At 39.3% G+C, this 26,481-nt stretch overlaps 1 protein-coding gene across 1 annotated transcript in view; it reads left to right on the forward strand.

The window, feature by feature from the left end:
• Window positions 1-26,481, forward strand: part of dntt (deoxynucleotidyltransferase, terminal) — a 213,938-nt gene that overhangs the window by 91,614 nt on the left and 95,843 nt on the right. Inside the window, exon 8 of the mRNA XM_061910873.1 lies at window positions 20,256-20,358. Within this exon, the coding sequence (XP_061766857.1) occupies window positions 20,256-20,358 (103 nt within the window). The remainder of the gene's footprint in view (window positions 1-20,255; window positions 20,359-26,481) is intronic.

Below are 26,481 nucleotides of genomic sequence, written 5' to 3' on the forward strand. Positions count from 1 at the left end.
ACTCCTCACATTCTCACATTGTTTTTAATTGGAGCCTCCAACAAAAAGAGCTATTTGGACCGAGAAAACGAAAATTTCCCCATTAATTTGAGCAAGGATGAAAGATTCGTGTTTGAGGATATTGAGAGCAACGGACTAGAAAAAATAAATAAAAATCAAGTTAAAAAAAACGCGATTGCATTGGGACGGATTCAGATGTTTTTAGACACATTAACTAGGATAATTCTGGGAAATCCCTTACCTTTCTATTGTGTTGCTAGTGTTTTAGTGAGTTTAATAGTACCTGATAGTCGGAAGGGTGTGTCCACGAGTGTCTTGAGGCCAGTGTCTGATGGAAGTCGACGGCAGCTGTATGGACGGCACAAACTCAGCTGATCGCCGGTAAGTGGCGACTTTTTACCACAATTTTCTCACCAAAACCTGCTGGTTGACATTTGGTCGGGAACCATGTTCGCTTGACCGCTCTGATACATAGTAAAGCTTCACCTCTAGGAATTTTAAACAAGGAATCACTCTGTGTTTGTGTGGCTAAATGCTAAAGCTTCCCAACTCCATCTTTCTACTTTGACTTCTCCATTATTAATTGAACAAATTGCAAAAGATTCAGCAACACAGATCTCCAAAATACTGTGTAATTATGCGGTTAGAGCAGACAACATTTAGCTGTGTGTGTGTGTAACGCTAATATTTCCTGACAGTCCGTGACGTCACGCGTACACGTCATCATTCCACGATGTTTTCAACAAGAAACTCCCGGAAAATTAAAAATTGCAATTTAGTAAACTAAAAAGGCCGTATTGGCATGTGTTGCAATGTTAATATTTCATCATTGATATATAAACTATCAGACTGCGTGGTCGGTAGTAGTGGGTTTCAGTAGGCCTTTAGAAGTTAACTGACTGTCAAGGTTTTTACAAGTAAACATTCTGCAGGGCCGCTTGTATCGAAGCGCTTATATCAGAGATACTTGATTTTTTGCTGATATTGAACCGATATCTAATATTTATATCGAATAAACATCGGACAACAGAAATAATCTGGATGAGTTGGATGTTGTAAAGGTAAGTTTTGAATTTTCTTGAGAAATAATTGTGCGTGTACGCTTTAGTGTTTCTTTCTGTAGTCTTCTTTTTCATGGCAAATGACATTTTACACCTGCCTTTGCCTTTCCGAACATGGTGAAACATGTAAAAAAAATAAAATAAATAAACAATATATTAAGAAAATACATTTTAAAAACTGTGTTCTGATTAGGGATAAAGCTAATTACAACATTTACGCTTTAAAAGTGGGGTAAAAAAAAAAGAGCATTTTTTCCTAAAGTCCCCTATTGAAATGATTAGATCTAAATCCATCTATTTTCTACCGCTTATTCCCTTCTGGAGTCGCGGGGGGTGCTGGCCCCTATATAAGCTACGATCTAAATGTGTTTTTTAAATATAAAAAAACACTCCTGTTAAAATAATACATACACTCACTCACTTTGTTGAAATAGGGGATATGCTACTGACAAAAATGATAAATATGGGAAACAAAACATAATAGAATAAACCTTTTATGGTTATTAAGACTCAAGGGACTCAATCATAGGCCCCAATCTACATTTCTGGCAGGGGGTGCTAGGTGTGCGTGTATTAAGAAAAAAAATTAAAAGATTTTCAGCGACGTTAAAGGCCTACTGAAACCCACTACTACCGACCACGCAGTCTGATAGTTTATATATCAATGATGAAATATAAACATTGCAACACATGCCAATACGGCCTTTTTAGTTTACTAAATTACAATTTTAAATTTATCACGGAGTTTCTTGTTGAAAATGTCGCGGAATGATGACGCGTATGATGACGGCCCGAATCGCTCTTAAAGTTGAAGTTAAAGTACCAATGATTTTCTCACACACATTAGGTGTGGTGAAATTTGTCCTCTGTATTTGACTCATCCCCTTGTTCACCCCCTGGGAAGTGGGGGAGCAGTGGGCAGCAGGGGTGCCGCCTTGCTGCTGGTGGCTATGAATATAAACAATGTGAGGATGTGAGGAGCCCTACATTCTGTGATGTCACACGCACATCGTCTTCTACTTCAGGTACAGGCAAAGCTTTTTTATTAGCGACCAAAAGTTGCAAACTTTATCGTCGATGTTCTCTACTAAATCCTTTCAGTAAAAATATGGCACTATCCCGAAATGATCAAGTATGACACATAAAATGGACCTGCTATCCCTGTTTGAATAAGAAAATCTGATTTCAGTAGGCTTTTAATATCCCATTTGATTTGTGGCTTTATTATTTGTAAAACGGAGCAAAATCGCCACAAAATTAATTACAACAAGATAGTTTTTTCAAAAATTATTTTAAATATTTAAATTTGCCATCAATCCCACATGGGTGCACAGCATTGTCCGTGGGTGCTCAGGCCCGGAACCATTCACAGGCTCGACGCTTATGGACTCAAGGGACCCATTTGGCTTTCAATGGTCTTAAATATGTAATCTTCTGCAGAGACCCCGGATGGTTAAAAAGCTTAAAAAAACTAAGGTCAAGCTCCATATTAGTCTATGATAGTTTTCTGATTCTTTGTAATGGTAAACTTCCAACTCAGAGCTTTTACCCACTGAGTGCAGTTCTTTGCTCCTCCTGTCCCTCTGTCTTTGTGAGTAAATTTGGAGCACTCTGGTCTGTGGCGTTGTAAAAAAAGTCCAGTCATAACCAATAGTGTGTGTGGTAAATAATTCAGAATCAGCAGTATAGGAGCAGAAAGGGGAGGCACTTAAGTCAACAGCGGTGACAGAGCTGCCACCGCTTCGAAATTGGTCTCTAATAGTGCTTGGGCGACAAACACATTACATGCTCCCAAGGAACATTCCACCTTGTGACTTATTTTCTTCTTTGTATAGGGTCTATTTTGAGTCAGACAATATTAAATGTTGTCTACCACTGTTATTATGTCACACGTGATGTTTTATTTGATTTAATTCACTTAGTACAAAAAGTGATTTTGTGTTAAAAAAAAAACTGCTGTATTTTGTTTTTATTTTGTAGTGTAGAATGTTGGAAAAGGCTTTTTTTTGTTTTTTTTAACATGTCCTGTCCACCCACTCAGGCAAATCATATCTGCTGTACAGTTTTACTTTGCAAAAAAGAATCAGAATCAGGAATACTCTAATAATCCCCGAGGGAAAATTTAAATTTTAAGCACAATCCCATTCAAAAGCAGACAAACATTACAGCGAGACAGAACAGGATCACTGATGGGTCTGCCAAATTCGGGCACCCTTTACAAAAGGGTTGAGAAAAAAAATCTGTCTAAGCCTCGGCCCCTGAAGAGGGGGTCCAGACTGAGGCCAAGGAAAAAAACCCTCATAGCCATAGCACACAGAAACGTGCGTAAGAGGGAAAAATCAAAGAACATAAAGAACAGAGCTGATGCAATCAGCCACTTCTACACAAAGCCACAAAAGTAAAACAACAACAAAAATAACAAAAAAAACCCCAAAAAAACATATACACTGTGGTCCACGCCATCGTCTGCTGGGGTGGAGGGAGCATGGCCAGAGTCAGAAGCAGACCCAACAAAGCAACAAAGAGAGCCGACTTCACCGTCGGCCGTCCCTTAACTCTCGGCCAGTGTCCAGTCTGCATGGATGAGCAAGGATGCGTCTTAAGGAGACCGAGGTGTCCGATACATGCTCATTCAGCCAAGACACTGTGAAGCTTGTCTGTCCCGGCGCTCGGTGCTAGCTCCGCAGCTCTGTCTCTTCATCCGCATCTCCTCCAGTCTATCCAAACAGACTCATGTGTGGCAGAAACCCAGCAGCTGGTCTGCTTGGCCAAAAGGCTCCCGGGAGGCAGATCCAAAGTTCACAAAAAAGCACCGCAGAAGTCCCCAAAGTGCCAACCCTTGTCACACAGTCCCAAAGGGTCCCCAACCAAAACGCAAAAAACCCCACATGAGACATAAGAGGGAAACATCAGGAACACAAAATGATGATACAAAGGCTCAGAGCTCCTGCCAACAGCAGTCACTACATTGGCGGCATTTTGTATTTGTAAGTAATATGCAACTGTAATTATTTGATACTAGGTTATATTGAGAATTTTAATGATTTAGGCTGAACTATTGTCCCTACATCTGCAATCCCTTCCAGGGTTTCACCTTGTTCCCATTGGGTTGAGTTTTTTCTTGCCCTGATGTGGGATCTGAGCTGAGGATGTCGTTGAGGCTTGTGCAGCCCTTTGAGACATTTGTGATTAAGGGCTATATAAAGTAAACTTTGATTGATTGGAAAATTTGGTGACAAATAAAGTGTGTTGCTGTGAATGATAAAAATATTCTCCATTTCACTTGATTTGAGAGGTATTTATGATGACACCATCTCATATAGCTCACTAGCTCTTTACGTTAAAGTGCTGACTGACAGCTAGAATGATGTCTGATTATGTAAATAACTGCTCCCCAAGGGAAAATGCGGTAAAAGAGATGAGGGGAAAAAAAGATTAGAGCATCATGGATAGTTAACATCCAGATGATGGGGAGCAACAGTACACATTTTATGGGACAGGAGCCTGCTGAAAAGCATAACTGGGCCTCTGAGAGAGCTTTTATGACTTCACACTCAGCACGATGAAGCACACATTAAATCCTTTTCACATTTGGCACAGGCTTGGAGGTTGGGGAGCTTGGTATTCCTTGAAAAGTAATTGGGCTCCAACAGAGGTATAATCGCAAAACAACTACTGATGACTTGTATGATATCAGTAAGTCAATATTTATCTTCATCTTGAAATTCAGTTTCTCTTTTTTCATAAACAAATAGTAGTTGTTGGTTCTGGATCTATTGGACTCCTTTGTCCCACACGCCATTAGACTGTACAACTCCTCTCATTATTTACTTTTTACTTTTTAAATTGATCTCAACTCTGTACACTGCTGCTGGAATTTTAATTTTCCTAAAGGAACTCTCCTAAAGGAATCAATAAAGTACTATCTATCTATCTGTCTATCTATCTACTGTATCCATCAATATATCTATCTATCTATCTATCTATCTATCTATCTATCTATCTATCTATCTATCTATCTATCTATCTATCTATCTATCTATCTATCTATCTATCTATCTATCTATCCATCCATCCATCCATCCATCCATCCATCCATCCATCCATCCATCCATCCATCCATCCATCCATCCATCCATCCATCCATCCATCCATCCATCCATCCATCCATCCATCCATCTATCTATCTATCTATCTATCTATCTATCTATCTATCTATCTATCTATCTATCTATCTATCTATCTATCTATCTATCTATCTATTCATCTATCTATCTATCTATCTATCCATCCATCCATCATCCATCCATCTATCTATCTATCTATCTACCTATCTATCTATCTATCTATCTATCTATCTATCTATCTATCTATCTATCTATCTATTTATCTATCCATCTATCTATCTATTCATCTGTCCGTCCGTCCATCCATCCATCCATCCATCCATCCATCCATCCATCCAGCCATCCATCCATATATCTGTCTGTCTGTCCATCCATCCATCCATCCATCTATTCATTCATCCATCCATCCATCCATATGTCTGTCTGTCCATCCATCCATCCATCCATCCATATATCTGTCTGTCTGTCCATCCATCCAGCCATCCATCCATATATCTGTCTGTCTGTCCATCCATCCATCCATCCATCTATTCATTCATCCATCCATCCATCCATATGTCTGTCTGTCCATCCATCCATCCATCCATCTATTCATTCATCCATCCATCCATCCATATGTCTGTCTGTCCATCCATCCATCCATCCATCCATCCATCCATCCATCTATCTATCTATCTATATATCCATCTATCTATCTATCTATCTATCTATCTATCTATCTATCTATCTATCTATCTATCTATCTATCTATCTATCTATCTATCTATCTATCTATCTATCTATCTAAGCAGACCAGCCAGTAAGACAAGGCCTTATCCTCTTCCTAATCATACAAAAAACATATTTAAAATACATTTTAATGGAAAAATATTAATATCTATTTTCCGTTTTAATTATTCATGTCTTTTTTTTCCCATTAATGCGAGTTAAGCTTAAGGAAGATTAAAAACAGATTGAAAACACGGCTTCTGCCAGTAAAACACTCTCATTGGCGTCTGTGGTCAGAAGCGAAGGCTTCATTATGCGTCACCTTCATAGGCACGGTATGAGCGACGCCAGCGTGCTCCTTTCTTCCGGACCCTGCGGTGGAACTTGACGTGCACGCTCCAAAAAAACAACAACTTTTCACTTTTAGCGTAGAGGGAAAACTGAAGTTGATGTGGCACATCACTGCAAGAGAAGCTATTTCTACTCTGCTACTTTTAACTGCGCCTGGAACTTTTCCTTCCTCACATTCTTTGACATTTCCAGCAGCAACACTTCCCACATCTGTATTATTCATACATGTCACCCCATCATCCACACAGATTTGTAAATAACCATTCATATTTCATACACTTTGTGCTGAAACAATTAATAATTGATCATTTTTCCTCACGCAATATAAGCTGAATTTACACTTTGTACTTTGGTCTAGAATTACTTTTCACAGTCCATTAACAATCTATCAGAGTAATTATTTACCAGTCTAGGCAACATTTGACTATATTTCCCAAACTACTTGGATCCAAACACGCTAAATAGCGTCTGCGAAATAGAAAATTGTGAACCATTAGTGGGCGTGTTGCATGTGATCTACTGAGACTGTGTGTACAATTGAGAGTGTTGCGTTATTTAAATGGAAATGAACTTTATTGTTGTTGCTGCAGTACAACAACATTTGTTTTCGGTATCATCCAAGAACAGAGATACAGTATACATGGTAGACAGAGCAGGGAGACTGATGGGTCGCCACAGGGGCGGGGCCCCTTAGAAAGGTAGGAAAAAAGGTCAACCTGAGGGGAGGAGGAAGAGGAAGAGGAGAAAAAACATATCTCAAACTAAAAAACCCAAAACCAGTCAAATTGGCATGTTGTGTAAATTGTAAATAAAAACAGAATACAATGATTTGCAAATCCTTTTCAACTTATATTCCATTGAATAGAGTGCAAAGACAAGATATGTAATGTTGGAACTGAGAAACATGTTGTTTTTTTTGCAAATAATCATTAACTTACAATTTAATGGCAGCAACACATGGCAAAAAAGTTTGCACAAGGGCATTTTTACTGCAGTGTTACATGGCCTTTCCTTTTAACAACACTCAGTAAAAGTTTAGGAACTGAAGAGAGCAGTTTTTGAAGCTTTTCAGGTGGAATTCTTTACCATTCTTGCTTGATGTACAGCTTAAGTTGTTCAACAGTCTGGGGTCTCCGTTGTGGTATTTTACACTTCATAATGCGCCACGCATTTTCAATGGGAGACAGGTCTGGACTACAGGCAGGCCAGTCTAGTACCCGCACTCTTTTAATACGAAGCCACACTGTTGTAACACGTACAGAATGTGGCTTGGCATTGTCTTGCTGAAATAAGCAGGGGCGTCCATGAAATATAATTTTTTGGAGTGCAACATATGTTGCTCCAAAACCTGTATATACCTTTCAGCATTAATGGTGCCTTCACAGATGTGTAAGTTACCCATACCTTGGGCACTAATACACCTCCATACCATCACAGATGCTGGCGTTTGAACTTTGCGCCTGTAACAGTCCGGATTGTTGGTTTCCTCTTTGGTCCGGAGGAAACAATATCCACAGTTTTCAAAAACAATTTGAAATGTGGACTCGTCAGACCATAGAACACTTTTCCACTTTGCATCAGTCCATCTTAGCTTGGGCTCGGCGAAACCGGCGGCGTTTCTGGGTGTTGTTGATTGATGGCTTTTGCGTTGCATAGTAGAGTTTTAACTTGCACTTACAGATGTTGCGACACACTGTAGTTACTGACAGTGGTTTTATGAAGAGTTCTTGAGTCCATGTGGTGATATCCTTTACACACTGATGTTGGTGTTTTATGCAGTACCAACTGAGGGATCAAAGGTGACGAACATTGCCGCTTACGTGCAGTGATTTATCCAGATTTTCGGAACCTTTTGATGATATTAAAAACCGTAGATGGTGAAATCCCCAAAGTCCTTGCAATAGCTGATTGAGAAATTTGCTCACGTATTTGTTCACAAAGTGGTGACCCTCGCACCATCCTTGTTTGTGAATGACTGAGCAATTCATGCAAGCTGCTTTCATACCCAATCATGGCACCCACCTGTTCCTGCTTAGCCTGTTCACCTGTAGGATGTTCCAAATAAGTGTTTGATGACAATTCCTAAACTTTCTCAATCTTTTATTGCCACTTGTAGCAGCTTTTTTGTACATGTTGTAGTCATCAAAGTCCAAATGAGCTAATCAATATATGCAAAAAATAACAAAGTTTACCAGTTTGAACGTTAAGTATCTTGTCTTTGCAGTCTATTCAATCGAATAAAAGTTGAAAAGGATTTGCAAATCATTGCATCCTGTTATTATTTACGATTTACACAACATGCCATAAAGGCGAAATAGAGAGACTCCCGTTGACTTTATCGTTAGCTGACTTTTACGAATGTTTATTTACAAGATAGAAAGCATAAAAAAAGAGACATATGTGTGACTAATAGGCAACTTGAAAAGCTCCCCTTTGAATGAAAAAAATGGCATTAAAAAACTCCAGTAGACACATAAAATGCATCAATTGGATTTGTATTAATAAGCCCTCTAAGTGATCCAGCAGCTATAACATTATAAAATGATATTGCTGAATAGATGAGGTTGTCACACATGGATGGAGTGACCGCGGTAAACAGCAATCATTTTATTCGGCCCGGGAAAAAGCTTAACTCCACAAACATATAGACCATTTTAACACAAATGTGTCCTGTTCCAATGGTAACAGCAGCTCGCCAATGTTGTTCTTTTTATATTTTTGTTAACAGCTCCTATAAGAGACGGCAATCCTCTGCTCACGAGTTTAGTAGATCAGCTTTGCATGTGATGTGCATGCACAAAAACACCTTTTGTAGATCAGGCCATTAGTGTGTTACCATTCGTTTTTGTGCTCACTTAAAGGCCTACTGAAACCCACTACTACCGACCACGCAGTCTGATAGTTTATATATCAATGATGAAATATTAACATTGCAACACATGCCAATACGGCCTTTTTAGTTTACTAAATTGCAATTTTAAATTTCCCGGGAGTTTCGTCTTGAAGACGCCGTGTAATGATGACGTGTACGCAAGACGTCACAGGTTTTTAGGAAGTATGAGCGCTACGCACACACACAGCTAAATGTCGTCTGTTTTAACGGCATAATTATACAGTATTTTGCAGAACTGTGTTGCTGAACCTTTTGCAAGCTGTTCAATTAATATTGGAGAAGTCACAGTAGCAAGATGAAGTTGGGAAGCTTTGGCTTTTAGCCACACAAACACACAGTGATTTCTTGTTTTAAATTCCTAGAGGTGAAAATTTACTATGGATCAGTCAAGCGAACATGAAACACGACGGAATGTCAACCAGCAGGTGTCGGTGAGAAAATTGTGGTTAAAAAGTCGCTTCTTACCGGAGAAAAGCTCAGCTTGTGCCGTCCATAGCTGCCGTCGACTCCCCTGAGAGACTGCGCGTCAACACACCCGTGGACAAACACCTCCGACTATCAGGTACTATTTAACTCACTAAAACACTAGCAACACAATAGACATATAAGGGATTTCCCAGAATTATCCTTCTAAATGTGTTTAAAAACATCGGAATCCGTCCTAATGCAATCGCGTCTTTTTTTTTTTACTTTTTTTTTTTTTCTAGTCCATCGCTTTCAATATCCTCAAACACGAATCTTTCATCCTTGCTCAAATTAATGGGGAAATTGTCGTTTTCTCGGTCCGAATAGCACTTTTTGTTGGAGGCTCCCATTATAAACAATGTGAGGATGTGAGGAGCCCCCACACTTGCGACGTCATCGTCTGCAACTTCCGGTAGAGGCAGGGCTTTTGTCTTAGTACCGAAGGTTGCGAACTTTATCGTGGATGTTCTCTACTAAATCCTTTCAGCAAAAATATAGCAATATCGCAAAATGATCAAGTATGACACATAGGATGGACCTGCTATCCCTGTTTAAATAAGAAAATCTCATTTCAGTAGGCCTTTAAGCTCTGGTAGTGGAAGTAGCTGCACCGCCCGGCTGCAGCTACACACACGCACGCACGCACGCACGCACGCACGCACGCACACACTGACAAAGGTAGTGGAGGTCCGAGAGAGAAGGAAATGTATGCTTATGATCTCAGTCTCTTCCAGTCTTTGCTCTTCATGCAGCACACTTAAGTATTGTCAAGAAAGCAGAGACTGGTTTGGAGCTGGTTGGGTTCTCCTGACAGGTTTAATACCCTGCCTGGAATGGGCGAGTTGTGGAATCGCAGCATTGCCAATTAAAAAAATGTCAGAAGGCTTTCTGGAAAGTTGCACGTTCAGCAGATAGGAATCTCTGTGTCCTACAGGGCGACTCATTATAGGTAAGTCAGCTTTTCCCATATAAATACCACACGGTCTAAACCCAAGTCTAAAAGTAAATGAGGTACAACTGTTATAATGGCTAGTGAATACATTATATGGAGAGAGTGAATGCAACAAAAGCAACATCTGCTGAGCCCGCCCTAAGAGCCGAGCACCAACAGGGGCACATGCTCCCTGCCACTAACCCTAAGCATTTACATTCTCCTGCCTTGTGGTGCACTAATGACTACTATGGAATACTTAGTTGCTCCCTAAATTAGCCATGGTACCTTTCATTAATCCATCCACAGTCTTTGGGCTTCGTGTAGCTCCAAGGAAGATTTTGGTTGAGGCCTCATGTTGGTGGTTAACATTACTTAATTTGTATTATTATTATTAGACCCCTGAAGGGTCCAGCATCCCACAGCCTCACATACACACGCTCAGTATGAATTAAAACCTAATTATTGATTGACTTTAGTTGAAACTCACTTTTTAAAAAAAACATGTTTTTGCATGCAGCACAGAGCTTTTAATGTCTCCAAGATTTTGTATGAAAAAAACTTTAATAAGGTTTTTGAATGTTTAAAGATGGGCTGAACATATCTAGATGATGTAACTGTAAACCAGTTCCCTCTTGCATTTTTATTCTCCCATCTATAGATCATTGTATCTGCGTTCTACACACGTTAGTCTTCCCAACGTGACATTCCCACAATATTTACATGTGGTTTTATTTCCCCTATAATGTTTTTCCATCAATTGTTTTAACTTGTGGCATAATTTGTCTTTTTTTAGGAGCGCTATAGGCTCCTTTAAAAAATATCCCTAAACTCCCCTACACTACTATGTTCTTTTTTTTTTTTTTTTTTTACAAAATAGTGATTATAAAGTAGCCAAAATGTGAGTTTTAATAATCATATAACATGTCATTATTCACTAAAATATGATTGTACAATATTCATGTAAGATTATTATTAGTGAATAATAACAATCATAATAATATCATCAATCAATCAAAGTTTACTTATATAGCCCTAAATCACGAGTGTCTTAAAGGGCTGCACAAGCCACAACGACATCCTCGGTTCAGATCCCACATGAAAAACTCAACCCAGTGGAATGACAATGAGAACCCCCCCCCCCCAAATGATGTGCAATTATGTTTCTTAATTTAATTCAACTACCTTATTATTAAACTTGGACAGAAAAAATATTGTATGCTAACTCAATGACATATTTTATACGCAATCAATCTATACAAAACCAAAAAACCACATTAAATATCTACAAAAGTCCAGGGGCCTAATGTATTAAGAGTTGCGTAGATTTCCTACTAAAAATGATCATACGCTCAAATCCCGAAAACGGCGTACTCAAATTTTTTTTTTAATTATTAAAGTGTGTGCATGCTTTAATCCTAGCACATTTATTTTTTTTACCAAAACCATGCTGGATTCACAGGAAATACTTGTAAGAGTAAATGATCGCCTCGATTAATTATTAGGTGTGCTCACAAACATGAACGAAGCATTTAATGGATTGGTGAAAAAGTGATTTTTTTGTCCTTGCCTTGAACTTTTACATTAAAATCAAGTATTGCCGAGTCTGGATGGCCACCTCTGTGGGTCGCCAAAGTATTTACAGCCATGTGCACAATCGAACAGTACAGTGAATAATAACAATAAAGTCGAGCAACAGCTGTGGCGAATTACAATAATAATAATAATAATGGATTAGATTTATATCGCGCTTTTCTATTGTTACATACTCAAAGTGCTCACAGTGAAGTGGGAACCCATCATTCATTCACACCTTGTGGTGTTAAGCTACATCTGTAGCCACAGCTGCCCTGGGGTAGACTGACGGAAGCATGGCTGCCAGTTTTGCGCCTACGGCCCCTCCGACAACCACCAATCATTCATTCATCATTCATTCACCAGTGTGAGCGGCACCGGGGGCAAAGGGTGAAGTGTCCTGCCCAAGGACACAACGGCAGCGACTTTGATGTCCATAGGTGGGAAGCGAACCTGCAACCCTCAGGTTTCTGGCACGGCTGCTCTACCCACTACGCCATGCCGCCCCATGTCCATAAATCAACCGCTACACACGTCCCCCAGAATTCGCCACCACTAGGAAAAATAAACGGTCAATGGACAGGGGCACGAACAGGCCTACAGGACCGGGTGCGCCGGACTGGTACTAACGCCGGGGAGTCAGCAGGGGGAACCGGAAGGGTATCTGCACAGTCCAAGGTACCGAAGGATTGCTCAGAAGGATACAAAAAGTTATTATGGGGCCTAGGTAAAGCGGCGGACGACCCCGGCGTGGGGGTACAGCTGTGGTAACCGGCTGACTAAGATCTAAGTGGGCCGCTTTCAGCTTGTCCACCGTGATCTTTTCAGACCGACCCCCGATATCCAAGAGAAAATGCCAAAGTATTTACAGCCCTTAAAAATACACGTGAAACAAAGATGCCGTAAGGCCCCGGGCATGTCCACGCTCAGTTCAAATCTTAAAATTTGTATTAATCGATCCAACAAAATAATACTGTAATAATACAATTCCAATTCCAAAACCAAACCAGGTCGAGCAACATTCAGAAAAACAATCAACAGAGCAATTGAGAGCACACACAAACATGACACAAAACAATCCAAAAGTAGTCAAACAAAAATGAATAATATCAACAACAGTATCAATATTAATAACAATTCCAACATAGCAGTGATTACAAATCCCTCATTGACATTGTCATGACAGCCATGTATAAAAAAAATAAAAACATAAAACATAAACAGTTCACTTTTGATACATCTAAACTTTGCTGTGAAAAAGGATGTACATATACTTAATACATGAGGCTCCTAGCCATGATTATGTTGCCCCCGCAGTGGCGTTGCCCTAAATAACCGCATCAAGTGTTTATGTGACGGACAGTCCAAAGCTTGATAACTAAGCTTCGCAGAATTGAAGCCTTCTTCTGGCCCCAAATCATCCTTAACATGTCTACTTCTTCTCCTGTTCATTGTCACTTTGCTGTTAGCAGTGGCCATGGTGCTTATGAGTACAAAGGGTTTGTGTGTGTCTGTGTGCAAGTCAGTGCATCACGATCAGCATGAAATGGAGCCTGGCCTATTTGGCAAAGGATAGAGCTGACGCAGAGGCCAACATTGACAGATCACAGCCTGGAACGGCGAACATCCCGTCGTTTGCTTGTGGACTTTGTTTTGCTCGCTTTGCATCAGCACTGTTCTCGCTGATGACAAACTGCACACAAGGCGGTTTTAGTGGGTCACTTTAACCACACGGATGCAATGTTTCTTTTAATCGAGCCTTCTGAGAGCTTTGATCATGTTCCCACTACAAGTCACCTTTTAATAATGCAGCGTCTTACTGACATTTTGTACAGTGCAGACAAAACTTTATAAAAGTGAAACGAGTAGCTAACAGATTTATGAGATCATTCTGGATGGTCATAGAAAACGGGCCATTCCACTGAATCAGGGCAATTTGCTTGTTAAGGTTCTCTCAAATTTAAACGACCCCTCTGTTCCACTCTAAATCTGATGATACACATGTTGATATTCTGACAATGTGTATTGAAGTGAAGTAAAGTGAATTATATTTATATAGCGCTTTTCTCAGAGTGGCTCAAAGCGCTTTACATAGTGAAACCCAATATCTAAGTTACATTTTTAAACCAGTGTGGTTGGCACTGGGAGCAGGTGGGTAAAGTGTCTTGCCCAAGGACACAACGGCAGTGACTAGGATGGCAGAAGCAGGGATCCTACCTGCAAGCCTCAAGTTGCTGGCACGGCCGCTCTACCAACCGAGCTACACCGATATTGACACATCTAAGGCAACGCTATCATTTTTGTGTAAGGTTTCTAAGCTAAACAGAAGAGGAACGTAAAAGGAGAGAGTTTTTATTTTCATATACATTGTAAATACATAAAATACAGCCGTATAGATCTCAACATGGCGGTACCATGCTCGGCTGCGGCTGCAGAGGTCGTAACGGGACTTTTTTGACAAATAAATCGGTAAATTCTGTACATTTCAAAGTAAACTTCCAGCGTAGTCACTCCAAAGTAACACAAAACGCCAGGCAATTTTAGTAGTAGATACATCGAACTGTTCTAGACCAACAGACGAGTATACGCTGGACCTCCTCGGTAGCATGGGAATACTACTACACCTAGCGGCTTGTGAAACAGTGGAGCAAAGTACCAGCGGGGACCGTTTCACGGAGGAGACGTAAGTGGTGTGACGAGGATGCCGAGCGGGGCTAACAACACAGCTAACAGCTAATCCTCACAGAACACCGCTTCCTTCTATCCTGTTTTCAAATGTCCTCTCCCTGGAGAACAAACTGGACTACCTGAAGCTGGATTCAAATGCAAGACAGGAGACGAGGGACTGCTGCGCCATATTTCTCACAGAAACGTGGCTTAAACCATCCGTTCCAGATGAGGCAGTTAGTATCGGGGGGCTAACAATGTTTCGGTCGGACAGGCTGGCTGCTTGATTTCCTTACAGACACACCCTAGTCTGTGAGAGTGTGCAACAACACCTCCAGTGCCATCTCCCTGAACACCCGCTTCGCTCAGGGCTGTGTCCTGAGTCCGCTGCTGTTCACATTGATGACCCATGACTGCTGCGCCAGGTCCACTACTAACCACATTGTGAAGTATGCGGACGACATAACAGTAGTGCGCCTCATCCATGACAACAACGGCATGGACTACAGGGAGGACGTGAAACATCTGGTTGACTGGTGCCGAACCAACAACCTGGTCCTGAACGTCGACAATACCAAGGAGATCCTCGTCAACTTCAGGAAGCACCAGTCCAGCCACACACCACTCTTCATCAATAGCACAACAGTGCAGATGGTAAGCAGCCCCAAGTTCCTGGGGGTGCAGATAACAAACAATCTGACCTGGTCCCTACACACCGGAGCTCTTGTAAAAAGAGCTCAGCATTGCATGCCCTTTTTACGTCAGATGAAAAGAGCACATCTCCCTCCCCCCATTCTCACCACATTCTACAAAGGCACTATAGAAAACCTTCTGACCAACTGCATCTCTGTCTGGACTGGAGCCTGCAGTGCCTCAGACTGGAAGTCTCTGCAGAGTGTGGTGAGGATGGCGGAAAAGATCGTAGAGACTCCTCTTCATCCAATCCGGGAAATCACAAAAAGCCCCTGCCTGACCAGAGCTTAGAAAATCTGTAGAGACTCCTCCCACTACCACCAAGGACAGTTCTCACTGCTGGATTCTGGAAAGAGGTTCCGCAGCCTCCGTAGCAGAAACTCCAGGTTCTGTAACAGCTTCTTCCCTCAGGCCGTAAGACTTTTGAACACATCATAATGATCCCCTCAATTCCCCCCAAAAGGAATCAACTCGCTGGAATATTAAGACAATATAACAAGACAATACATCCGTCAACGTGGATGCATATGCAAAAGTGCATTATATTTATCTGTACAGTAATCTACTTATTTATATCTGCACCGTATTGCTCTTTTTTATCCTGCACCACAACGAGCTAATGGAACAAAAGTGTGTTCTAATCTGCACTGTAAAGTTCAAATTTGAATGACAATAAAGGAAGTCTAAGTCTAAGTCATAGCACTAATGCTAATAGTATGTTGACACAAAACACATTATAGTGATTCGACAAATAAAATAATACAAATAAATTATACTACATGAATCAAATACAATTAAAGAGAAAATTGCAGAAATATAGTTGGTCCTGGACATTAGTGTCAAAGGTAATTAGGTATACGAATTGAAAAACAAAATTGCACAAGATGAATGGAAGGAGAAATCAAAGAAACTTTAGATCAACTCAATATAAATATTAGAGAGAAATTGCATGGAAATATAGCCAAGCCCAAAGTGGTAAGTACATCGTTTAGCAGGAACTGAGTGCTAGAGTGGACGTGGTGAACCAAATGCAAACCATGCACATACGTTGTTTACCTGTCCAGTGTTGTTGCCCTTTTGGGAAGAGTTAAAAAAAAAAATACAAGAAAATTATTATTATGTTTTAAAGGGAATTTACACATAGAAAACATGCTTGGCATCAATATAAAGCAAAAACTGAAACCAGTACATACATGTATATTTAACATATTAATGATCACTGCATTTAAACAAACTTGGAAAAAACCTGGAAAACAGCCCTAACAGATAATGGAAATGGAAAATTTCACAATTAGTATTAGACATAAAATAAAATACAATGCATCTGTAAATTATTCACAACACTTCACTTTTTCCACATGTTATGTCCCAGCCTTATTCCAAAATTGAATACATTTGTTTCCCCCTAAAAATTATACAGACAATACCCCATAATGACAATGTGAAAAGTTTTTTTTCAAATGTTTTCTTTTGCAAATTTGTTAAAAAAAAAATAAAAAAAAATCAAATGTATATAAGTATTCACAACCTTTGCCTAACACTTGTTTGATGCACCTTTGGCAGCAATTACAGCCTCAGGTCTTTTTTGATCACTTCCCTTACTAGACTAAGATGAATGCAATATATAGAGACCTCCTGGATGAAAACCAACACTTCCTATCCAACCTGATGCTGCTTGAGGGGTGCTGCAAAGAAGAATGGGCAAAGTAGAATGAGTGAAACTGCCCAACGATAGGTGTGCCAAGCTTGTGGCATCGTATTCAAAAAGGAGGCTGTAATTGCTGCCAAAGGTGCATCAACAAAGTATTAAGCAAAGGTTGGGAACACTTTCGAACACTTTCATGCATGTGATTTAGTTATCTTGGAATTTTTGATAAATTTGTATTTTTTTTAAATTTGTTTTTAAACTTTTCCCATCGTCATTATGGGGTATTGTAGGTAGAATTTTGACAACAAAACATTATTTATTCCATTTTGGATTAAGGCTGTAACATAACAAAATGTGGAAAAAGTTAAGAGCTCTATATTTTCTGCATCCACTGTGTATCCAGAAAATGTGTGTAATGCAATTAAGAATAAAGATGACAGCATTAACATATATAGTAGGTCAATATTATATGTATATTACACGCCATTTCTACCTAAATTATTGAATAAAGTGTATGATATACTGTTCAATTAGGATGAGGATGTGTTTAAGTATGTGCAAGCATAAGAGTACGTAGCGATGGGAGTTTTCCTTTTTATTTATTTCTTTGTGTTTTTTTTTTAATGTGAGAGGGCTCACAAATCAAATGTATAAATCGCAGAAGATGACTACAGTATTTGGAAAGACTGTCCGTCATCATAGGCTGATTTTCAGTCATGCAATTATTGGCCGCTTGTCACGCCTGTAAGTTTATGTTTTGGTTTTGGTCAGGTTATGTTTAGTTTTTTGGACATTTTAGTTCTGTCTTGGCACTTCCTGGTTTGTTTTCGTCTCCATGCCAACTCATTAGTTTTCACCTGTCATGTCACGTTCTTGTTCTCAGCCTCACACCTGTTTTCACTAATGATCATAGCTATTTAAGTCACTCTTTTTCTTGTCTTCGTCCTGGGATCTTCACACTCGCGCACACGCTACCCATGCTGCACCTCATTCACGCCCTCGATTATCTGCTTCATGCCTTGCAATGCTGTCCATTTTGTCCACGTAAGTTTTTGTTATTCATGCCACTGCGCAAGTGTTTTTGTTTCATGTTTGTAGTTTATAGTCTTTGTGCTAGTCTTTTGATTCATAGCCCAGTTTTTTGTACCGCCATTGTGCACGCTTTTTGTTGGTTCCTGTTTTTAGTTATAGTGTTAAAATAAAGATGTCTTTACCTTCACGCCGTTTCCACTCCATTCGCTTTGCACCTCGGGAAAACAAACCAAGACCAAGTCCAATCCTGACACCGCTTTATGTATTGAATAACCCCCACATCAATTTTGTGTAGCAGCACTGCAAAGTGAATGTTGATTTTCAGGCATTTTAACTGACATAAACTCCCTACAACTTTTCTCTTTAATTTGTGTCTCATGTCCATCCATCCATCCATTATCTACCGCTCATTCTCTTTTGGGGTCGCGGGGGGTGCTGGCGCCTGTGAGTGTGTCTCATGTCCATTTTGGCACATGGGAAGCTGGTACGTGCAGCTTAAATCGCATACAGAGTTTCCCTTACAAGCATTTATTTGTGGCGGTCCACCCTATTTGCAAGGTACAATAAAAAGATTGAGTGCTACATAGTCGGCCAGTGCAAAAACACATCATAATGGGACTGTCTGTGAATGCAGTTTGTTACTTAAGTCCTCACAGTTGATGGCATCGTTACTGTGCTTCTGAACACACCTCAAATTTACCTAGTCTGCCAGAGAATAAGAAGACATAGCAGGAGGGATCAGAATTGCGGACTTATTCAGACCAGTCAAGAGTCAACAAATCTCGTGACTTTTTCTTATCTTATTAAACACTTTTGGTGACTATAAACATAAAAGCATGTATCGCTACTCTCAACTAGCAGTGGGTGCTCCTGAAATAACAAACAATTTAATTTTAACAACCAGGTCGCGACAATGATTAGGAATATAAAATAAACGTCACTTTACCTTGTTAGTTGATCTTCTTGGCGGGCTGTAGAGGCGAGGAGGCAGTGTCGACAATGCTGTGGATACTTCCTGAACGCTTCAAACCACACATCTCCTGTCCATGCATTCTTTGGACTCATATTGAGTTAGCCAAACGCTACAAGAAGGCTGAAAAACACTTAAAAACCTCACAAAGTAGCAATTACCCTAATAGCTAACAACAGCGCTGCTGTACTGACTGAATGAGTCCGCCCACAATGAATGTACTGCCTGGCACACAATAAGTGGATGTAACGTTTGTACATTGAGACAAGGTTTCCAAATCGAGTGCAATCTGCCTTAAATTCGTGTTTTAGGAACTTTGAGTATAATAAATTCAAAGACATGTTAATGGATGGATGGATGAATGTTTTAAACTGTAAATATTTTTGGAAGGTCCTAAAAAAACCAACATAAATCCCTTGTGTGCACTATCCTTTCCATCCTTTGTAGCTTAGCTACTGTGTGTACAAATTTCCCTTGTGGATCATTAAAGTTTGTCTAAATTAAGTCTAAGTCCTTGTGATGTTTTTTTTTTAGCTTTCCAGCAGAAAATACCTAACCTGCTTATAATACCTAGTCAGTGAACAAATGTATGGAAAATATTAGATTGTCTTCACACAATTGGTATTTTAATGAAATGCACCATTTCAAATAATGCAAATAGTCAAAATGTCACAATATATTTTCAGCATGCAGCCTCAAGAAATTTATAGGCATTTCTATTTATTTATACAGTTAGGACTGTCTGTCAGTGAGGAACTCATTAGTTGATGTCAAAAAGTCAAGAATGTTGTGAAAAGTTTAAGAGTTAAGGATATTTTTACTAATTCAGTGGTATGGTCCCTGACATCTGCTTTTATGTTTGTGTTATGAAGAACTGTTTCATGCTCTGAGCTTTCTGCTGCATCAGTTTTTTGCTCAGCAAACTATGCGCCTGCAGTTGTGCTGACAGCAAAAATGCAGCATATAAGCCTTGTCAGAATGTATATGGCTATTTTCTGACAACGAGCCAGGAAAAAAACTATTACTACGTGGGATATTACAATTTATCTTCAAAAGACAAATTATATGTTTGAGAAGTACACAATTTGCATCTTTTTTGTGCTGAAAATAGTAATGTCCAGTCTGTGTTTGCAGGGGGAAAGAGATTGGCCATGATGTGGACTACATTGTCACCACGTCTGAGGTGGGGAAGGAGGAATGCGTGCTGCTGCATGTCATCAATTGCTTTAAAAAACAAGTAGGTGTATTAGTCCTTCTTATTCCTCATGCTCTAACTTTCTGAACGAACTATGACTATGTTATAACTTGACAAATCTTATTTTGCATAGTGCTACAATATGGCCAGTACTACAGTTGTTGATACACTATAATAGTTTAGTTTTGTATAGCTTTTCTAGTACTTTTAAAATACTACAGCAAGAAGTACTGCTCTAAAACTATACACACCGACTAAACCAGGGGAGTCAAACTCATTTTAGATTGGGGGCCACATGGAGAAAAATCTACTACCTAGTGGGCCGGACTGATAAAATCACTGCACGATAACTTAAAAATAAAGACAACTTCAGATTGTTTTCTTAGTTTAAAAATAGAACAACCACATTCTGAAATTGTACACGATATCGTTGTTTGGATTGTTTTTACACTTACATGTTGCGGTTAATAGTAAATACTTAATTTGTCATTATTTATATTTTCTGAAAGAAATATGTGATAATGTTCATCAGTCAACTCATTGGTGTTAATTTTCAATCCATCAAGATAAAAAAATACATATTCATGTAGTTTGATCATTTTCCTCGACTGATGTGCTTACATCATGTGATTTTTATACATATGTAGCATGATTTACAAAGATACAAAAAATTGCAATTGCGACATCCATTGGACACATTTAGAATAACTGTTTCTTTCATTCAAAAATTTTAGGTTGATTTTTATACTTAGCAAACTTATCCCTCGGGCTTAATCCAGCCCTCGGGCCATACGTTTGACACCCCTGGACTAAACTTAAAGAATCATATTACTGTAAGATACTTTTCTACATTTAAAACACTTCCTTCCTTTTTTCAAAACGTTGCATGGATTGTTTTTTACAGAGCATCTTTAAGCCGCTTTCTGACCGTCTCGTCAGAATGTACCGTTTTGTCGGTGGTCCTATTTACGCGCCTTCACTTCGACTGCGTCTTCTCCCCATCAGCCTTGTTGTCGATTGTAGCTCTTCCATAGCGAGTCTACTAACAGCATACTTGCCAACCCTCCCGGAATTTCCGGGAGACTCACGAAATTCTGCGCCTCTCCTGAAAACCTCCCGGAAGAAATTTTCTCCCGGAAATCTCCCGAAATTCACGCCCCTCCAGCTCCATGCGGACATGAATGGGGACAGCCTGTTTTCACGTCTGCTTTCCTGTTATATAAACAGCTTGCCTGCCCAATCAAGTTACAACATCTACGAATTTTTAATAAAAAACTGTACACACAAGGAGACGAAGCAGAAAAACTAGGAAGTTACAGCCATGGTGACGCCGCCCGTAATCGAGTGTTTCTATGTTGTCTGTTGCCATCTCCTGGTGAATGTTGGTTATAGCGTTATGGGGTTGCTTTTTGATTGGCCAACAATTTACGTGGCGTTGTGCACCTGACAGCAAGTGACTCTCGCCAGTACGGCACGAAAATGGCGGAACAAAGGTTACTCAAACAGTGAAAGGTAAGTGTTGTTTTTTTGTTTTTTTTTTAATAACCAGCAAGCACAGTACAATTAGTAGAACAACTGTGTTTTTATTACTGTGTATTTGATTGGTGCCGTCTGAAATTCAACTATTTATTTTATTTGTATACATGATAAAATAAATATATATAGCCAGAATTCATTGAAAGTCAAGTATTTCATACATACATATATATATTTATATATATATATATATATATATATATATGAAATATATATAAAATACTTGAGTTGGTGAATTATACTCGTCCCCTCTTAACCACGCCCCCCACCCAAAACCACGCCCCAACCACGCCTCCTCCCCACCCCCAACCACGCCCCCCACCTCCCGAAATCGGAGGTCACAAGTTTGGCAAGTATGACTTACAGATAGAAGTGACGCCAGTCTGCTCTACAGCAAGAGAATAGAGAAAAGAAGGAGCCTATTGACAACAATGTCGGACTTGCGCAAAGCTCATCAAGTAAATTTATACCAAAGATGGAGATATCCATTGATATCACACTTGGGTAAAACGTCACAAATGGGGCATACTTGCAAACCCTCCCGGATTTTCCGGGAGACTCCCGAAATTCAGCGCCTCTCCCCAAAACCTCCCGGGACAAATGTTCTCCCGGAAATCTCTCGAAATTCAGGCGGAACTGGAGGCCACTCCTCCCCCAGCTCCATGTGGACCTGAGTGAGGACAGCCTCTTTTCACGTCCGCTTTCCCACAATATAAATAGTTAGAACTGTAGAATGATCGAGGGCAAGTTCTTGGTTTCCTATGTGGGTTTATCGTTATCAGTTTCATTAATGTCCTCCCAGCGCGGTAACAACACACAACAACAGCAGTCACATTTTCGTCTACCGTAAAGCATTTCGTCTGCTGTAAACAGCAATGTTGTGACACTCTTAAACAGGACAATACTGCCATCTACTGTACATGCATATGTGACAATAACATCGACGGCTGGGGTCACCAACCTTTTTGAAACCAAGAGCTACTTCTTGGGTACTGATTAATGCGGAAGGCTACCAGTTTGACACCCACTTAAATAAATTGCCAGAAATAGCCAATTTGCTCAATTTACCTTTAACTCTATGTTATTATTAATAATTAATGATATTTATCTTTGTGGAAACACTGATTATCTTAATGATTTCTCACAATAAATATATATTTTTGATGTCATGTTTTAAATAGATTAAAATCCAATCTGCACTTTTCTAGCTGAAAATATACTTCTCCCCTCTTAAAAACGCCTCCAACCAATCTCTGCACTGACGTATGTATTGACCTGATCACTGACCCGATAGCAACCTGCTCCGCCTTTAAGGTAACCATCCACGGTTAATGTGCAGAAGCAAAATGAATTGTGTGATTAATCTGCAAATATACATCATTATTGCGCTATTCTATTTTTAGAATAATCACAAAAGTGAACTCATTATTTTTGACAGCATTTTAAATGACACCTGCTTTGGTTCTTGTAGTTATTATAATTATTAGAGATTTAAAAAATTACAAAATTACGATTGACATTGTGGTGGCTTTCTTTGACCATTTAAAACAAACTAGGCAGTGAATTATTTTCAATTGCTGGTTTTAGAAGTCAATGGCATTGTGTAAATTGTTGTATACAGACATTGAATTTTCACATCAGTAAATTAATTATAAACAGCAATGTTGTTTTGAGTGAATGAGAATGAGGCAGTGAATACTTTTCATATAACCTTACACAATTTGTTACTGTTTTGTACTTATCACTAACAAAACACAGATATTTATTTTATTCCTATTACTTTTCCATTGTCAATACAAAAACGTTTTTGTGTAAAAATATGGCTGTTTGATAAGTTTCTACTAGGGCTGTACAGTATACTGGTATTAGTATAGTACCGCGATACCAATGAATCATATTCGGTACTATACCACCTCTGAAAAGTACCGGTCCACCCCCCACCCCCCCACCCTCCACCAACCGCACCCCCGTCATTGTCATGTCGTGTCATTACGAGCAGACGAGCATTATCTGTAGTGCACAATCCTGGAGTACTTGCAGGCAGAAACTATGCGTAGACACTAATCCTGACCTTCATGGTGACAAAGAAAGTAAGTTTCTTACAAGTATCATCCCTGCAGGAAGAGGAATAGATAAACATGCTTTAATACACACCTTAGCTCACTGGCATCAAAATGTAAACAAATACTATTGGTGGATCTACACCTAACATCTACTGAAATGATACCAAGTACAGGCGCATATCTAGTCAATAGTACTATGATTACATCAATATTTTTTGGAATCACAACATCTTCTTTACTTTTTTTACATTTATATTATGTTTAAAAATTTAGGAAATATGACCAATGTAACGACTTTGGTATCGGATTAATATCCAAATTTGTAGTATCATTCAGAACTAATGTAAAGTAGCAAACAACAGAAGAATAAGTGATTATTACATTTTAACAGAAGTGGAGATAGAACATTTTGAAACAGAAAGTAAGCAGATATTAACAGTAAATTAACAACTAGATTAATAATCAATTTTTACAGTTTGTCCTTTGACAAAATAATCGAATGGAAAATGACACCATTTGTTACTGCATATGTAAGCAGACTAATTAGGAGCATTTGTTTGCTTACTTACTACTAAAAGACTAAATTGCAATTAGAAACATATGTTTAATGTACCGTAAGATTTTTTGTCAAAATATAGCCAATAATGCCATTTTTTGTGGTCCCCTTTATTTAGAACGGTATCACAAGGTATCGAAATAATTTTAGTACTGGTGTACAGTTTGGTGGGCATCGTGGTGTGGATTGCGTTCTCTCGTTGGTGCAAGCGGAATGGACACAGCGTGAAAGTAAGAATGATGATTTATTTATACACTAATGAACAAACTAAGAACAAAAACACTTGCACAAAGGCACTAACAAACAAAACCAACTGAACTAGCATGTGAGCTAGAAGGAACAAAAGACACTAGCATGTGAGCTAAGGAAACAAACAAACAAAATAGCATGGAAGCTAAATGAGTACAAAAGGGTATAACCACAATGCGGGATAGCGACGTCACCTGTTGAATGGAAAGCAAATTACACCGCGAGGACAAAGGAACAAAAAGGGGAGGCTTAAGTAGGGACAGAAAATTAGGAGGCAGGTGCGCGACGACAAACAAGATACAGGTGACACTGAATGTGTAACTAGGCAACAGAAACAAAACAGGAAGTGCCACCAGGAACTAAGCACGTCAAATACTAAACAGGGTGATAACAAAACAGAACAAAACCAGAACATGCCATGATCCAAGTAGTGGATCATGACAACCGGTACCGGTACCAAAATATTGGTATCGTGACAACACCAGTTTCTAGCCACGATATGTGCTGGCATTAGGTCATGTAATAAAAGTGCCATTCTGTCACGTATTAAACAGATAGGCTTTTGTTACAAACAAATTAATACACATTCTTGAAATTTTACTTGTGAAATGGTTAAACAAAATCTGTTTTACGGAAAATGTATTTATTTTAAATGGACACATACTAATATTTACTTTGTTGCCATTATTATTTTTTTTTTTATTGTTAAATATCCACTGAGCATGTGATATACATTAAAACACATAAATGTCATAAATATAGCACATTCACAGTCAAATGTGTGGTAGTGCATAAAGAGCACAGCATTCTGCTAAACTAAGCCATTCAGACTTGTTCTTGGCTTTTTTGTGTAATGGCAGTGTTTTAAAACAATCCCCTCTACCCTCTGTCCCTTTTGTGTCCACACCTACACATTGCTCATGCCCTCCAAAGGTCCAGGACAATTATTTCCTCCCACTTGCTGCAAATTATAATGGTGCGCTCGCCATTTGCAGCCACTTTTTTAATACAGCCGTAGCTGGAGAACGAAAGGTGTGAACAGAAGGGATGATGAATGAGCAAAAATGGAAGTACGAGTGTATTTACACAAGATTTACACGTTTAGAGAAGGTGAATAAAAGGTTAAGGGAGGCCAAAAAAGGAAAGCGGGATAAATATGCTAACATTCCTCTCAGCAAGCAGTGGGACAAGTCAGCAGGGACCTGGCCACGAGAGATAGTGAATAAATGATGTAACAAAGGTTGACTCAAAGCCGTGTCACCTCGTCATTGATAATCAGCTCCCAGAGGGCCCACAAGCCTTTACTGTTCTAATATTGGGTGGGGGCCATTCTCAACTTTCTCCACAAATCTTGTTCAACTTGTTAGGAAAGTCTGTTCAAAATAAATATATCTACCATTTTTACTGCTGATTTTCAAAGCATTACTTAAGGGCAGAAGCAAGATCAGCCGAGTAATTGAGCTTTAATTGTGTTTATCTATCATCAATGTTCTGAATACTGTTCAGTGCTGCTTTCCCAAGGCTTAGCTCAGTATGCATATTGGGTAGAGATGGGATTTAATATCTCTTTGAAGGGAGCAGGATCTTGAGGAGCCACTCCTCACCCACTGGCTGAGAGCTTGATTTAATGTCTAAAACAGTGGTTCTCAAACTTTTTTCCACCAAGTACCACTTAAGAAAACACTTGGCTCTCCAATTACCACCATAATGACCAACATTAAAATACGGTAGCATAGAAGGCCTAATAATTCATTAAAAACA

This window comes from Nerophis ophidion, linkage group LG09 (genome assembly GCF_033978795.1).
Source record: "Nerophis ophidion isolate RoL-2023_Sa linkage group LG09, RoL_Noph_v1.0, whole genome shotgun sequence".
In the NCBI taxonomy this organism is placed as follows: Eukaryota; Metazoa; Chordata; class Actinopteri; order Syngnathiformes; family Syngnathidae; genus Nerophis; species Nerophis ophidion.